General features: G+C 38.2%; 1 protein-coding gene across 1 annotated transcript; it reads left to right on the plus strand.

The window, feature by feature from the left end:
- Window positions 1-3,316: 3,316 nt before the first annotated feature.
- On the plus strand, window positions 3,317-13,233 carry LOC139743402 (protein phosphatase methylesterase 1-like). Its single transcript, XM_071653886.1, has 13 exons — window positions 3,317-3,450; window positions 5,228-5,344; window positions 5,581-5,671; window positions 6,376-6,485; window positions 7,166-7,323; window positions 7,600-7,690; window positions 8,359-8,424; window positions 9,284-9,464; window positions 10,304-10,364; window positions 11,425-11,490; window positions 12,284-12,393; window positions 12,546-12,613; window positions 13,215-13,233. Exons 1-13 carry the CDS (start codon window positions 3,371-3,373, stop codon window positions 13,231-13,233), a joined length of 1,218 nt encoding a protein of 405 aa, XP_071509987.1. The 5' UTR covers window positions 3,317-3,370.
- The last annotated feature ends 2,925 nt before the right edge of the window (window positions 13,234-16,158 follow it).

Raw genomic sequence — 16,158 nt, forward strand, 5'->3', positions numbered from 1 at the left:
AATGTGGCGCATAATAAAGATTTTTCTATTTATATGAATAAACCTGTTTTTAATACTTTGTTTTTTAAGCCAGCCACAGTAGATGAAATTTTAGATATTGGAAAGGCATTAAAGTCTGGGAAAAGCAGCGGATTTGATGATATTGATCCAACTGTGGTTAAATATGTTTTACCTTATATTGTTGAACCTTTTTTGCATGTTTGTAATCTTTCGTTAAGTACTGGTATCGTACCATCCAAAATGAAAGTTTCAAAAGTTGTTCCAGTTTTTAAAAAAGATGATCCCAGAATATTCACAAATTACCGTCCAATATCTATTTTGCCTTGTTTTTCAAAAATATTAGAAAAAATAGCTTTTACTCGTTTTTATGATTTCTTGCTTCAGTATGATTTATTATACGATAGTCAGTATGGATTCCGGCAAAATCTGTCTACAGACATGGCAGTTATAGAAATACAAGACAGAATAATTCAAGAAATGAATGATGGTAAAGAAGTTTTGGCAATATTCATGGATCTTTCTAAAGCATTTGATTGTCTTTCTCATGAAATTTTACTTCAAAAATTGCAATATTATGGTGTTCGTGGTGTCTGTCTTAAGTGGTTCAGATCTTATTTATGTGGGCGGAAACAATTCACTGTTTATGATTCTTTCCATTCGTCTTTTAGAAATATCAATACGGGTGTGCCTCAGGGATCCATTCTTGGACCTTTACTGTTTTTGATTTATATAAACGATATTGTCAATTCTTGCAATGAATCTCATTTTATTTTATATGCAGACGACACCTCACTTCTTGCCTCTCATAATGATATCAATGTGTTGATTGAACTTTTAAACAAAAATCTTTATCAAGTACATAATTGGTTTAAGTGCAATATGCTCACTTTGAATATAAGTAAAACACAATGTGTACTTTTTAAACGCGGAGGTGTGCAGTATAATACTGATGATATGATTTTAAAAATTGGTGATATACGTTTGAAATTTTATGAATCTGTAAATTTTTTAGGTGTTGTATTAAACAGTAAGTTGAGTTGGAGCGATCATATTGACTTTGTCTGTACAAAAATTTCTCGTTTTATTGGAATTTGCTCTTTATAATGCTTATATCTTATCTGTTTTATCTTATTGCAATTCTATTTGGGGAAACACGTATTCTTGCCATACTCAAAGACTTTTTATACTACAAAAGAAAGCAATTCGAATTTGTACAAAGTCAGATTATAGAGCTTCAACATCTAAACTTTTTAAATCATTACACACTCTTAAATTGCAAGATTTGAATAAAATTCAAATATGTTCCTTTATGCAACGTTTCCATGCTAAAACTCTTTCACCTTATCTACAAAATATGTTTTCTGTGAACTCTGATGTACATAATTATTATACAAGATCGTCAAATCATCTTCATCGATGGCGTTTTTTAACCGATAAATCTAAATATTCGTTACGTCATACTGGTCCTGTTTTATGGAATACGTTAGAATTGAGCAAATTCAATACACAGTTTAATAATATGTTCAAAAGGCAGTACAAGAAGTTATTGATTAGTAAGTATTGATTGGATTATTATGTATGGATGCATTGGTCTTTCTTCTATTTGTATGATGGTGTTTAATGTTTTTCTCTTTTTTGTTATGATTAATTTGATTTTTTTTAAAAAGTAATTTTCAAATGATTATAACGCGGAGTATGTGCAACATAACAAGCCTATTCTGGCTTTCTACGCGCATACCATTTTCCGGTCAACCAAACACATAATGTTAATGAGTTTCTGTTTTCTATGTACCTGTGATATCTGTTTTCCCGATGTGTTTTTTTTTTTTGTTCTTTTGTCTTTATCATAATCTTGCTTTGTTTTGTTGTCGTTTCCATTGTTTTTAAACTCACTTTTTGTACAATTTGCTCATATTCACATATATTTTGTATATTATATATTGAATCGGAAATAAAGATTGAATTGAATTGAATTCATGCTTTTTAGTGTGATGAATTTGTCTTTTCTTCTAATATGTTGTATCATTAGAAAGCATTTACGTATGAATAACAACTTGTTCATGTTTATATAATACATTAACATTTAGCCAAAAATTCTATGCTTTCTTTTTCTGAGTGTACTTCCACCTACTTTTGTGATTTTTCAGCTGGGCTGTCACATGGGACAACATGGTTTGTTTGCAAATAAAATACGAAAACAAAATAAAGGAAAATGTACTATAGTAAGTAATAGGAACCAGGAAAGTCACTCAGATGAAAAATAATTTCTGAAAAGATCAAATCAAAACAAACTTACTAGGAAGTTAGGGGCTGATTTCACTTCTTTCTGGTTGCTTTTGGCACAGTCTCTACTACCTTCTTCTTTGCCTTCTGGGACCGGAAATTCCTTAGATTTACCTGTTCTTCATCACTAGACGAAAGGTGTGCCTGTGATGGAGATATTTGCATGGGGGCCTCGCCTCCCTTCTTACTCATTTTGCGTTTCATTGGCATGACGCTCGCGGAAAGTGTCGACATTTTCGTGTCTCGATCACAAAATTTCCGCATAGGATCCGGACACTTGCATATATAGATCCGCATCGGCTCCGCGCTGTCCTAAAACATTCCTGGTGTCTTCCGCTTTCATTCGGGAAGCTTCCCCACACCGCGGGATTCTTTCCGGAGCGTGTGCGGAAGGAGCGGAAGGGTTCCGGACAAGCGGGACATCCTCAGGACATCCTCAAGACAAGTCGCCGAAGGTGTCAGGAAGTTCATTTCCGCGTCCAAATTTTGGTCTCGATCAAAATTTGGACGCGGAAATTTTTCTCTCTCCCGAAGGTGCGGAAACGCCCGGACATGTTTAGGACAGTGAGCGGACACGTTCAGGAACGTGCGGACAGGTTCCCGAAGGAGTGCGGAATACCAAATTTGCATTCCGGGGCTTGTCCGCGTCTTGTCCGCGCCCTAGTGGACGCCTGGTCTTAAGGGGAGGTGCCTTAACAAAATTACAGGTGGTGCTAGTGCTCCTCCCATTTTTTCTTTTTATTTCTTTTGTTAAAAAAAATAAAAATAAAGAGGGGCGCGCGCCCGGTGCGCCCCCCCCCCCCCCCCCTCTCTACTGGATCCGCCACTGGGTACCATAGCACAGCACATCAACAGGGAGGGAGGAGAGATGATTGAGCTCATCAGCAGGTGGTGGACGAGAATTGCAGGGACCAGTCCATCCTGGGGACGTAAAATGTAGGATCACTCATCTCTCTGCGTAGGATGGATGCACGTACGCGCGCTGCTTCTAATTCTAGGCGCTGTGTGTGTAGCGTCAGCCCTAGTATGTGTGTCAGCTAACATTAGTGTATCCAGAGGAAGTTGTTCTGCTAGCACTTGTGCAAAAATGGCCTTGAGTAGAGAAGTTCTCATGAAAAACGTAGGTGGATTACCACCAATGCCTCCAAGGGGAGTACCTGGTGGCAGGTGAGTAAATATTGTGCTCTAAAAAGATACGGCACTATCGCATTTACTTGAGATGAGGGCAATTGTAATCTGCCTGGCCCCACGTACTGGTGACTGTGTATGTGACGGGATGACATTGGTGCCAGTTAACTCTTTATCATTTTAATATGATACTTCAACCATACACAGCCCAGTCGCTGTATTGTTCGCACAGCGTCTGGTCGGGCTATTCAGTATTAGTTATCATGTGTCATCATGCCTCAATATGGATGGTGTAAACCCCCTGTACGGCCTTAGGCTATGTCACATTATTCTGAGACAGTAACATACAGTACGTCAGTAGTCGTGCTTTGGGAAAGCATTCTGGGCCTGGGGTGGTTTTTTTTTTTTGTTTTTTTGTTTTGTTTTTTTTAAAGTCGATTTAACTTTTATAGATTTTTGTTACCCAGCTGGACATTTAATGAATGAAGTTGTAGAGAAAATGCCAATATAGAGAAAATTGCTTTGTTGAGTTTGATGTAAAAATTGTATGACAAGTCAAATGTATGATTGTTTTTCTTTCAATGACCATGATCAGTAGCTACTACATTTATTGTAGAAGCATGACCTTTGCCCACAAAGATTTACTCGCCAGTCCAATGCCGAACACTGCTTTTTGAGAGTCAATCACCACATGAAATATGCAAGCTACATGTGACATGCCAGTAATGGAATTGCAAGAAACAGTTTCATTGCACTGTGTGGCATTTGGCGATTTATTGATCGGTTTGTGTTAGTATGTGTGTTTGAACAGAATATGCGAACTTGGCATGCCATCGACTGTGTCGGGCGTGCGAATGTGGCACATAAAGAGTTAAAGGGATGGTACAGTGCAGTTTCGGTTGAGGTGGGGCTTCAAGGTTTCCAGTATTTTTTGATTATGATTTTTTTTTTTTTTAGATAATGAGAAACCTGAAAGCGAGAGAATATTACACAGAGGGGTGAGGGCTCAGCTGTGAATTTTCTTCAGTTTGTTTCATTTCATTGGAGACAATTCATTCATTAACAAAATTTTCATTTTTTAGAGGGAGACAAATTGAAAATTGACAGCTGAATGAGAAACCTCTTATGAAAATTGACAGAACATGTATTCTTAAGAGGAATTCAATGTTTATTTGATGAAAATTGGATTTAAAATGGCTAAGATATCCAAAACAAAGTGATCCTAGTAGTAAAAGGTGGGACCCATCTTTTTAGGATCACTTTGTTTTACTTTGTTAATGGACATCTCAGCCATTTCAAAACCCATTTTCACCAAATAAACTTTAAATTTCGCTTGAATTGTATGCTCAGTAACATTTCATAAAGTGGTTTCTAAGTATCTCATAAGTTGTCAAGAGCTGAATCCTCATCCTCAACTAATACTATGTCATCCCTTTTTCAACTCCTTACATTTTCTAATGAAGGTCATTCAATCAAGTGTTATCATTTAAGTAGCGTAGGTCTGTTAGTAGAAGAGTGTATTGTATTATCAGACACTTATTCTTTATTTTTGCTGCTCTGAATTCCATACTCAGAGGATGAAATTCCGAGCAAAAATAACACTAGCAAACTGTGGTACATTGAATTGGGGAGATGCTTAATTAAAGTTTAGCCCCAAATCCAACTCATGTTTAATCATAAGCTGGAAGATTACATAATACCTCTGGCTGGTGAGATATTGGCAGGTACAAATGTAGTCAGATTTTGGACAGCTTCCTCTACTGTATAATTGTTTATTATACTGTTGAATGTTGTGACTTATATTTTGTCATTTCAGACCTGCAAGAGGTGGTGGTAAACCGCATGGATTTGGAAGGAAGCGTGATTTCAGCCCGCTGCCATGGAGCGACTATTTTGACTCTTTTGGAGATGTTGCTGTCGGGGACAATGATGATAATATATCCTTTCTTTGGCATTTTGTATGATGACATATCATTGTCTAATTTGGCATTTGTGGAGCTATAATTTGTGTTGTGTGCACATGTGTATGATGTAAAAATTGAAGGAGTATGAATGAGAGGAAGAAAGAAAAGTGATGCTTAGAAAGAAGCAAACAAGCATTTGGACCAGTATGGTCCATAATTCTTATCATTGTCTTAAAACCCTTGACCGCAATATGTGTATTCACATCTTCAGAGTGTACACCAAGGGCAGTGAAGGTCCCGTGACATTCTTCCTACACGGAGGAGGACACTCGGCTCTGTCTTGGGCTCTTCTGACAGTAAGTGCTTCACAATTTTTCAGTGATCAAGACTAGAGGGAAATATAGTACTTGTATTACAAAAATGAGAGAAAAAAAATCTAAGCAGAACAGACATACAATATTCCTTTCCTCCCAAATATGCAGTCTGGTAAATAAGGTAAAACTAGATATGCATGCAATGTAAATTTTTGTATAGCAAATATAACTTTTCATCAGTCTGGTAAACAAGAAAAAACTAAAAATGCATGCAATTTAAATTTTTGTATAGCAACTATAACCTTTCATCTCAGTATTATACAGACTATGCAGTAAGACACTGTAAAATGTGATTTACCTGGAATGCCTGTGTGAAACTGACATTCAGCATCACATGTCCAGGGAAAGTCAAATTTTTGTACATGCCACAACTTCCCTGAATGTGAGAAATATGACATGCTGGGGACATGTAACCAGAGCTGCCAAGTCTCCCTGATTCTGTAGGAGTCTCCCTGAAAATGTCCAAATCTGTTCATGTCTGAATAAGAGAATATTAAAATCTTCCTGATTTGGGAATTATTTTTGCCCATTGAAATGCATATGTAACAAACAGATATCTCCCTGATTGCTGTTTGGAATCTCCCTGATTTGGATGTGGGAATATTGGCAGACCTGCGTAACTTGCAAATTAGACAGCAGCATGTGAAGCATTTCTGTATTCAATCTGCCCTTCTTCGTTTGACCAGCAAAACTTGACGGGAATGGTCAAGTGCAGAGTGGCAGCGCTGGACATGAGAGGCCACGGGGACACACGCACCACCGATGTTGAGGACCTGTCTGCCGACACTCTAGCCAAGTACGTGTGTGCGTGTGTGTGTGTGATATATCACCTACCCTGGAGTATTTAAATTTGATATTTGAATTTAGCATCAAAATTGATTTTACAGAGACATGAATACCACGATAGAGATTCAAGGCTTCTGAGTCAAACTGTATGTGGTGACCCATAAAGGCCTGAATATGAAATGCATGAGGGATAAGCATTATAGGCTTTGCCTTTATTGACCAGTCAAAACTAAGATTGATTAGTGTAACTTGTTGGCATACTTTATTCAAATTCTCCCATTTTCAATTTAAAAAAAAGAGTAAACTATGATACTTTTATGCTTTTTTTGAAGCAAAATGATATGACAGTGACCTTGCCTGTGGTGACCCTGACATGGCTTAGTTGTTGTGTTACTTTTCAGAAAGAGCACTTTAGTGTCACTGCGTGTCATTCAACCTGACCAATGGTAAAAAAGAAACACAAGCTTGTCATCCAATGGCTGAAAGAAATTGTCACATAAACCTTTCATCTACTTGAACAATAAACAGGCCTTGAGGAAAAAATAAAGTAATATCAGTGTGTCACTTCAATATTTGTGTACATTTGCGGGACCTTGTCATAGGTCTTGCTGCCAGTGATGTATGGATTGAGGCAAGGATGTTATCAATAATGTTGGCTTCAGTCTTATTTATTGTGTTTCTTTCATGCAGTGATATTGGTGCTGTGATTTCAACCATGTATGGAGATGATCACGCCCCACCCATTATCCTCGTGGGTCACAGCATGGGCGGGGCCATTGCCATTCACGCCGCGGTCAAACAGCTTGTGCCCTCCCTCATCGGTCTGGTGGTCATTGATGTTGTTGAAGGTGAGTTGTTAACTTTAACTTCACAATAATGGTGCAGGGACAAACAAATTAGGAGCCATATACAGTTCTTTTTAATAGTGAAAGATTACATCTGAGCTGTATTTTTGTAGATGCCTATTATGTTGTTTTGATTGTCACCAAATATTTCACATATTGTTTGCCATATAGCATTTAATGACTTGAAGAATGAGATATACACTAATATGATCCTCTGCTTATGATTTACAAATAATGTGAAACGTAAGTGATACATCTTAAAGTGAATCTATATTGCAGGTACGGCAATGGATGCGCTACAGTCTATGCAAAGCTTTCTGCGAGGAAGACCAAAGAGGTTCAGATCTCTGGAATATGCCATAGAGTGGGCGTAAGTAAATACACAATTTACCATGTGATTTCAAGTGAACAAATAAATGAATATCACAATTATGATTCATAGTGTACCTGTAACCTGTGAGAGACTCACAACTTCTAAACATTTTGCGATCCCTTTTCTGCTGTTTCAGACCAGCCAAATGTTTTCCTGGATTTTATTGCTCTTTGAATCATAGTTTTGCAGTGAGCTGACGTGCAAGGAACAATGGCAATGTGTCAACAATTGTGGTATTTTGTGAATATGCATAAAAAAATTATGAGACCAATCAAACCCTCACCTATTACCATCATATCAGTGGTAGTATAGGATGTACAAATTCAAATTTGAGCTTTTATTTTTTTCATCAAATGAAGCTGTTCTAATGAATTTATTCATATTTTCTTGCTCTTTTTATTTCCTTTTTATTCATTGTTGTTTGTTTTTTGTTTTTTTGAGGGGGGGGGGAGGGGAGTAATGACTTGATATCTTAAAGCTCTTTGATTGCTGCCACGAAACTAAATTGTCCTTGAATGTCACCCACTCTACATACAATCTGATGAGAATATTTTCTGGATCCTCAATTGTTAAAGCTAACAATAATAGCGTTATTACTTTATCCTAACAGTTGCCATTTTAATTCCTGATAGTGTAACTATTCATGTTTTTTTTTTCATACTTAGAGTCAAGACAGGTCAAATCCGGAATGTGGAATCAGCCAGAGTATCCATGATTGGACAAGTGAAACCGTGAGTGTTACCATTGAATTGAGGAACTGTAGTGGTGTAGTGGCTGTGTTGACATACTCTCAACCCTGAAGTTTCCGGTATAAATCCGTAAGCACCACAGATACACACATGTACTGCTGTCAGGTGGAGCATTTAATCCGTAGTGCCCATTTCTTCAGAGAGGACTTAAAGTTAGCAGTGGAATGATTGCTTGTTTACTTGCATTAATTTCTTCCCTCGTGGTGAACAGAGGCTGAGCACATCAAACTCAAATTTGAAACTTGACTGAAAAACAAATTACAGGTGTAGCAGAGGAGGGTAGTTGCAGTCTTTCAGTTAGTCAGCTGCTGTCTGTCTGGTGCTTTCTTTCAAGCCATCTCTTCAAAGGTGTTATTTTTTTTTTCAACACAACTATTCTTCTTTGGAGACAAATTGAAGGGTTTAGCAAATGAGAAGCCATTATTCTTTCACTTGATATCACAGTCACAAAATGTGTGTATCCTTCAATCTTTGTAAAGGTGTTGACTTCTTTTTGTCTGGAAAAATGTGTTGATACTAAAAAAAAAAGAGCTTGTGAGTGATTTTTGACAGAGTCACAAATGCATGATTAGATGGATCAGCGACATCAGTTGTCAGTGACAACAACTCACTGAAATATGGCATTTACTGTATGAAGGTATAATCAGTACTGCAGTTGTACAGACAATCATATGTTGTAAAGTTATGGGACATTCATGGTCATGAGCTGTACTTGCACAACTTTAATCGCCCAATTGTGAACATTGCACTTAATATGTAGTAGAATACAGATTAAAACATTAGGATGCTGTTCAGAGATGGCCCATGTAAAGTACCCTGTTTTTTCTCTCTCTCATTGCAGATGCTCAGAACTGGGAGAGACTCTGTCCGGTCTCTCCTCCAACAGTTCTGACCCACCCATCCCTAGCGTCTCTACAGAAGACGTCATCGCAGAGGAAGAAGAATCCACAGAGAATTCCTCAGAGAATTCCTCTCCGAGGACAGGGGCAGCATCAGAATCATCCTCTCCAACTTCTCCCTCGGTGAGGATGCTGTACCATTCACATTCCATCCGATACTTTTCCAAATCCTCGCCAATTCCTTTCATGCCATATCATTGCATGGCATTCCATCCCATTCCTTTTATTGCTGCATTCCTTTTTATTATATTTCTTCTCATCTCATCTCATCCCAATGAAGTCTATCAGTTCCATATCAAACAATAAAATGTAAAAAATATTTCTCTATTTTATTTATTTATTTACATATTCATTCTTCTTTTTTTTGGGGATTATTTAATTTCATACCACTCCATACCTGCTTTGTTTTGTGCTGTTCTAGGTCATACCTTAGCCTCGACATACAAGAAGATTTTACACCGTGCCGTGTCATACCATTCATTCCTTTCTTGTTGTCTTCTATGAAATTCTAAGTCTGACTCACCAAATTTGAACAGCGTTGTCAGAGAAGTTGATATGTGATGTCTGTTTTACTTTTTGTGCATTTCATTTACCATTAATTTGGATCTTATCAGTGATATCTTTTAATACTTCAGAAGTTTGCAACACTACTTGAAAAACTGCAAATGACAGGAACTGTGGAGGGGCTCACAAAGTGCCATTTCTCTTTTTCAATTAGATGAAGCATAAAAGCTGTCACTCCTAAACTGAGTTTTGTTTTCAGTGAAAGTGATATCCTGCAGGTTTTGTTTATTTCACAAGCAGGACATCAAATACTCATGTATTGTGTGATTAAGATATGCGGAGCTGCTGAGGTACACATATTCAGTGCAGGGAGATTTGCATTGCAAGCAGCCTTTTGCTTCTGTTATATAACATTGTGGTTTAAGAATTGAGATTTCCTTTGCTGAACCTTTTTGCAGGATCAGGGGACTCCCCACACATGGAGAATAGACCTCTCAAAGACAGAGTGCCACTGGGAAGGTGAGCTGCACTATTCATATCATCATTTGCCTCAAGATGGCACGTTTATTTCCTGCCATTAACTGTTTGTGGTAGATTGTGGCTCTGTATTTTTGTCTGTGTTGTCTCAAACATCACTCGAACGTTACTTTGATTTGATCTTGTCGTTACGATGCCTGAGAAAGTTTGAGTTATGCAAAAGAGTAACACAAAGAGCTTTTACCCATGTGTTTTATTGCCAGTTGGATTTTCATTGGTGTTGTTACAACCCAAGAGTAAGAATCAAATTGATATACGGGTAGATTTTTTTTTTTGTTTTTCAATGCTTGAAGATAGTATTTTCAGCCTGAAAAGTATCGTGATAATTCAGATGATAAAGATGTTGATGCTATTGACTTTGCTAATACAGTGCACTCCCGTTATAACGAAATGCTCGGGACCGGCAGTTTTCTTTCGTTATAACCGATCAAATACAATATATAACGAAAACAAGGAAACCACGTATATCATATTCTATTTGCTGAATACTCATCATACACTGAAAAGCTATGTGAAATGTGATGGGATAACTGTATTACAATAATAAACGCAAGTTCCCCTCAGAAACTGTGCGTGACACAAGGAGCGAACACACAGCGGTGTGAAGCGTTCACCCATGCAGAGACGCTATAAATGCTTGTTCCGCTACGTATTTTCGAAAGCAATTCGCATTTCGTTTTAACGGAGCACATTTCTTTTGTTTTTCTTTGTCTGTGGCGCTCGGAAAAGACTTCGTTATAACGGAAATTTCGCTATAACCGTGTTCGTTATAAGCGAATTTTGCACCATAGACTTTAATGGTGATTATTTTGGGCCCAGAAGATTTACTTCGTTATAACGAAATTTTGTTATAACCGTGTTCGTTGTAACGGGAGTGCACTGTAGCAGATGATGATAGTTCTTTTATGATGATGATGACAATTTCAGATATCAACCCCATTTACCTCTTTCATTATCCTTTACATCATGCTATAATATTGTAGCTAATTGCCAGTAATTCTCAACTGGAGAAGGGCCCTTTTATTTACTTTTCTCTTCTCAGGATGGTTCAAAGGAATGTCCAACCTCTTCTTGTCATGTAACGTGCCCAAAATGCTCCTGCTGGCTGGTAAGTGTCACCCAAAACTTTAGCCCTTTATGTGCGGAAGTGCAACTGCATGTCAAAAGGCTGAGAGTGTGTATTTTTCCACACGGATGTTTTCATTCGTCCAGCCAAACTTTGGCTCTGCTCTTTTTCCCCTTTTCCTCTTTCTTTTTTATTTTCAAGTTAGAACTTGCTGATTGAGTTTCATGTGACAGTTGACAGCAAATGGAAACTAGTGTTTAGTAAAATGAAGGCCAACACATGAGTGCATCAAATCCTGGAGGGATTTTGCCCCAGAAATAATCATCTTGTCATCATTAAGTTAGCACCTCTGTGTAATGCTGCATCTATGCTTCTGATATGTGAGAAAGGATCAATGGAGCTCATTCAATTAAATCTGCTAAAAAAAAAAAAAAAATGGAAATTCAAACAATTTGCCAGTTTGAGAGAGAAGCAGAACCTATAATGCATTGTCAATGTAAGAATCATTAGCTTTGTGGTTGACTTTGTGTTGACAGTCAGAAGTTCAGAACTTTCAGTATCGTCTATTTTATTAAAAGTTTCACACTCAACTTTTGTTTATGCTTCTGAAAGTGAAGTTCTCTATTAATCAATCCCTTCAAATGTTATAATCATTAATTGTCAATTTTATTTGCCAAGAATAGCAGTGATCTATCAGTCCTGTTTCCAAATTGTGTTTCTCATGAGTCAAATCATGCAAGTTTTAATGAGCTGTCGAACTGACTGATACTGACTGTTTAGGTGTTTTGTTTCAAGATATAACAAGTCTATTTCATGGTTATGTTGTGAATCTCAGGAGTGGACAGGCTCGACCGGGATTTGACAATCGGTCAGATGCAGGGCAAGTTCCAGATGCAAGTGCTTCCCCAGTGCGGTCATGCTGTACACGAGGACCAGCCTCAAAAGGTGGGTCTACATGTAGGATTCTTTCTGGCATCTTTAGCTCTGATGGATTGTGGTTGTTCTGTCAATAGTAAATGACCCTTATATAGAATGAGGATGATTCACTCTGCATGTAAAATCTTAGTTCTTTCTCTTATCTCTCCCTCTCTTTTCAGGTTGCCGACGCATTAGCTACCTTCATGACAAGACACAGATTTGCCGAGGCCATTGGTGGATTTGAGAAGTACGTTTCATTCCTTGAATTTCACTCACTAAGTAGTGAATAAATTTGATGCACTCTAAATATTCTTAAAGAAAATATCAAAGGATACTCTATGCCGTCAATCAGGAGTCCTAAGTTACTTTTTCTTACTTGATGATCCACTTTTCAAAATTTTGTCAGTGTCTGTCATAAGCATTAGTGCCCTGAATTAAGCCAATATTTCACACAATGTGAAATCACAAACCATAGTCTTATATCACAAACATATTCTTAAACACTCTGATGCAAACAATCTCAAATGACTGAGATGTAAAACATTATCCAGATTTATTGGTCCTAAAAGTGCTCTGTCTACAGTTGACTCCCGTTTTGACGAAGGGACCCACAGTTTTCTTTTCGTTATATCGGAATTTTGTTATAACTGAACAAATAAACAATAAAAAACATAGAGACGATTATTTTTTTGTAAATGGAGTTTCGTTATGACCTTGTTCATTATAATGGGAGTGCACTGTACTACATTACTAGTAGAATCTGCAGTTGATACCCCCATAAAGGAGACCACTCATATGGTAACCCACCCCCAATTTCTCTCTCTCCCCCCTCTTACGTCTTTCCCCAGACCCTTTCCCAGCTGCTAGTGCAATCTGAAGTGTCTCTTGGAATTACATCTCCATCCCAAGTAGTCTTGGATCAGACACGAATTGAAGAGACAGGTGATGGAGGACAGCAAGCGGTTGATCATGATGCACCTGGTCCAAGTTTGCCCGGACCAGTCCTTTGTGTGTGTCTACTGTGGCTGTAAAGAAGACTAGAAGCATGCCACCGCTGTACTTCTGGAACCCACATCAGGGCTAGCGGCACAGGGTTTTAGAGTCTCTTTCTTCAGAGACCAAGTTGCTGATTGAGAGCTTTGCTTTTGCACGAGGCCACTCTCTCATATTACGTGACCTTGTGATCTTGCTCTCCATAGATAGGTGCATGTCTTTCTACTGTATTCGAGTGGGATCTTTGGTGATTAGTAGGAAAGCTGGGTCACGTGGCCCATAAATTTGCAGTAGGCAGCGTTTTGAGTGAAATCGGTAACGGTCAATATGGGACTGCGACAGTTTGATCAGACGACCTTTGCATGCATTACATGGAAAGCTGTGTACAAACACCTCGTTTGTGGGTGTGTTGTCGTTTTGTGTGTGCATACACTACCACAGTTGATCATGTGTATTCTTTACTTCCTCACAATTGCGATGTCTACTTTTGTACGAGTGTTTGGAAAGAGAACAGTTACGACAGAAAAGGAGAGGCATATGCCGTGTGTGTGGTATACTTCATGTCTTTTTTTTCCTTTCAATTATTCTGCATAGGGTGCACAGGGTGCTTTGTTTTGATGTCTTGAGGACATAACAAGACAGCGTGTAAGTCAATGTATTATTGAAATGCAGATGTAATGAAAACTTCTGCCAAACACTTTGGAAAAATTCCATTATCTTGGAAGACATATGCTGCACTCCTAAAAGTGTGTATTACGTTTTGGAAGATTGAACCATGAGGATCTATAGAGTGTACACAGTACTGAAGGAAAGAATGTGAATTGCAAATTACAATGTACTTGTAGCACGGATGCTCAGACATGGTGGATTCTTTTGCAAGAACTCTTCATTGTATCACTGTATAAATGTGTGTGGTGCTGTCTAAAAATAGTGCAGAATTATTAGCTGCCAGGATCGGAGTTACTGCAACTTGTCAGTCCCTTGTGTTTATGTTGTGTGTAGCAAACTTTTTGAAGAAAAAAAAGACATTTTTGTTTCTTGGGCTTTTGCAGAAGAAAAAGAATAGGTACAGCCCTGTAGGTACATATAGGTACAAGATTATCTCTACATAATCAGTTGATTGGACAACTTCTTGTGCATGAAAGTGCATGAAACCTCAGTGGAAGGTATTGTCAAATATCTAGATATTTAAGTAAAACATTCAGTATATTTTCATTAAACATGAGACTTACAGGTGTCAGAGTTTTGACCTAAATATACAAGATCTTGAAATTCTTCCCTTCACTGCCAAACAACAAGGGGCATTTTTAATGTTCAGTCTGCAAAATTATTCTCTATCAAAGGGCGCGTTCGAGCGCTCTCCTAAAGCGAACTGTACCGTACCGTACCCGCGCCAGAGGAGCACTTGAACGCTCCTAAAGCGTACCGTACCGTACCGTACTGAGCCAAAAGTGGACCTCTTCCTGATGTGCTCCAAAAGCGTACCAAAAGCTCGCTGTAAAGAATGCACGTATCATGCGCATACGTCTTCTTTGTTCGGGACAGCTGTAAGTAGTTCAAGCGCCAGGTGAATGACATTCTTGCTACAAAAATGTGTGACCTTTTCTAATAATAACTCGTAAGGTACACTTTCTCAACAGAGTGCTCGAACGCTCCATATCTGGCACAGTTCGGAACGGTACGCTTTGGTTCACTTTAGAGCGCTCGAACACACCCATGGTAAATGTAGTACAGGGGAAACTCGGTATAACGAACACTGCTATAACGAGATATCGGTTATAACGAGGAAATTTTCCCGGTCCCAAATTTCCTTCCACATAAGTCTATGTAAAATGCTACTCTTATAGCGAGATCGGCTATAATGAAATAACTGCTATAACGAGATAAATTTTGTGACTTCCAAACAAAGAAAAACATAGTCAATCAAACCTGCTATAGCGAGGTAAAGCAAAATGCCTTCGGTAAAGCTTTACTTCGCCTGTGCTATCATCTTCCGAGATTGTAAAGCTTGATGCGCCAAAAACTGTCTTGTACACACATAATCATTTTCTTCAGTGCACTCCAGCTAGCACTGCATGTTGTACGTGTAAGTGTGTGTGTGCGCGCACACTGATACATGCAGAAAATGTGGTGGGACGGCTATATGTATACATGACATTCATCATGACGTTTAGCAGGTGTGAGGCAATCTGATGCTGTGATTAGCCTTCTACGTAGGGAATTCCCCATCTTCACACACACGCAGTCATAATGTACGTACAGAATGTGTCACATACACACACAGCATTGTGCAGACCATATTCAAGCTTTCCACACAACACACACCCATACGATAACCACATCAATCCACAGACGATCTTGATACAATCGCAAGCTATATAAATTTACAAATTCAAACATCTACAATTAATAAGAAACACATTCTTGATATTGGATTTCCTTGGCGAAAAGCATCCTCTTACCCATAAAGGTGAGTAATTCCCTCACACACAATATCAAGTTATCAGTATTGATTGAAATATGATGGGTAGTCCCACATGTGCAAATTAATGTCTTTATGTTATGCCTTCTTTTATGCCTACTGATATAACGAGATATCGGCTATAACGAGGAAAATGACTCGGTCCCGACCATCTCGTTATATCGAGTTTCCACTGTAGTCTCATAATGTCAGTTGAAAATGTACTGCACAAATTAAAGTAAGGTGAATTAACGAGGCAACATTTCTCAACCGGTCACGCACACAGTTTTTCACAGAGATCAATTCACAATTAATAGCGATGTTCATGTTCAACAGCC

The sequence above is a fragment of the Diadema antillarum genome, unplaced genomic scaffold, assembly GCF_040938485.1.
Source record: "Diadema antillarum isolate AM-2024a unplaced genomic scaffold, OU_Dant_1.0 seq00001076_RagTag, whole genome shotgun sequence".
Classification (NCBI taxonomy): Eukaryota; Metazoa; Echinodermata; class Echinoidea; order Diadematoida; family Diadematidae; genus Diadema; species Diadema antillarum.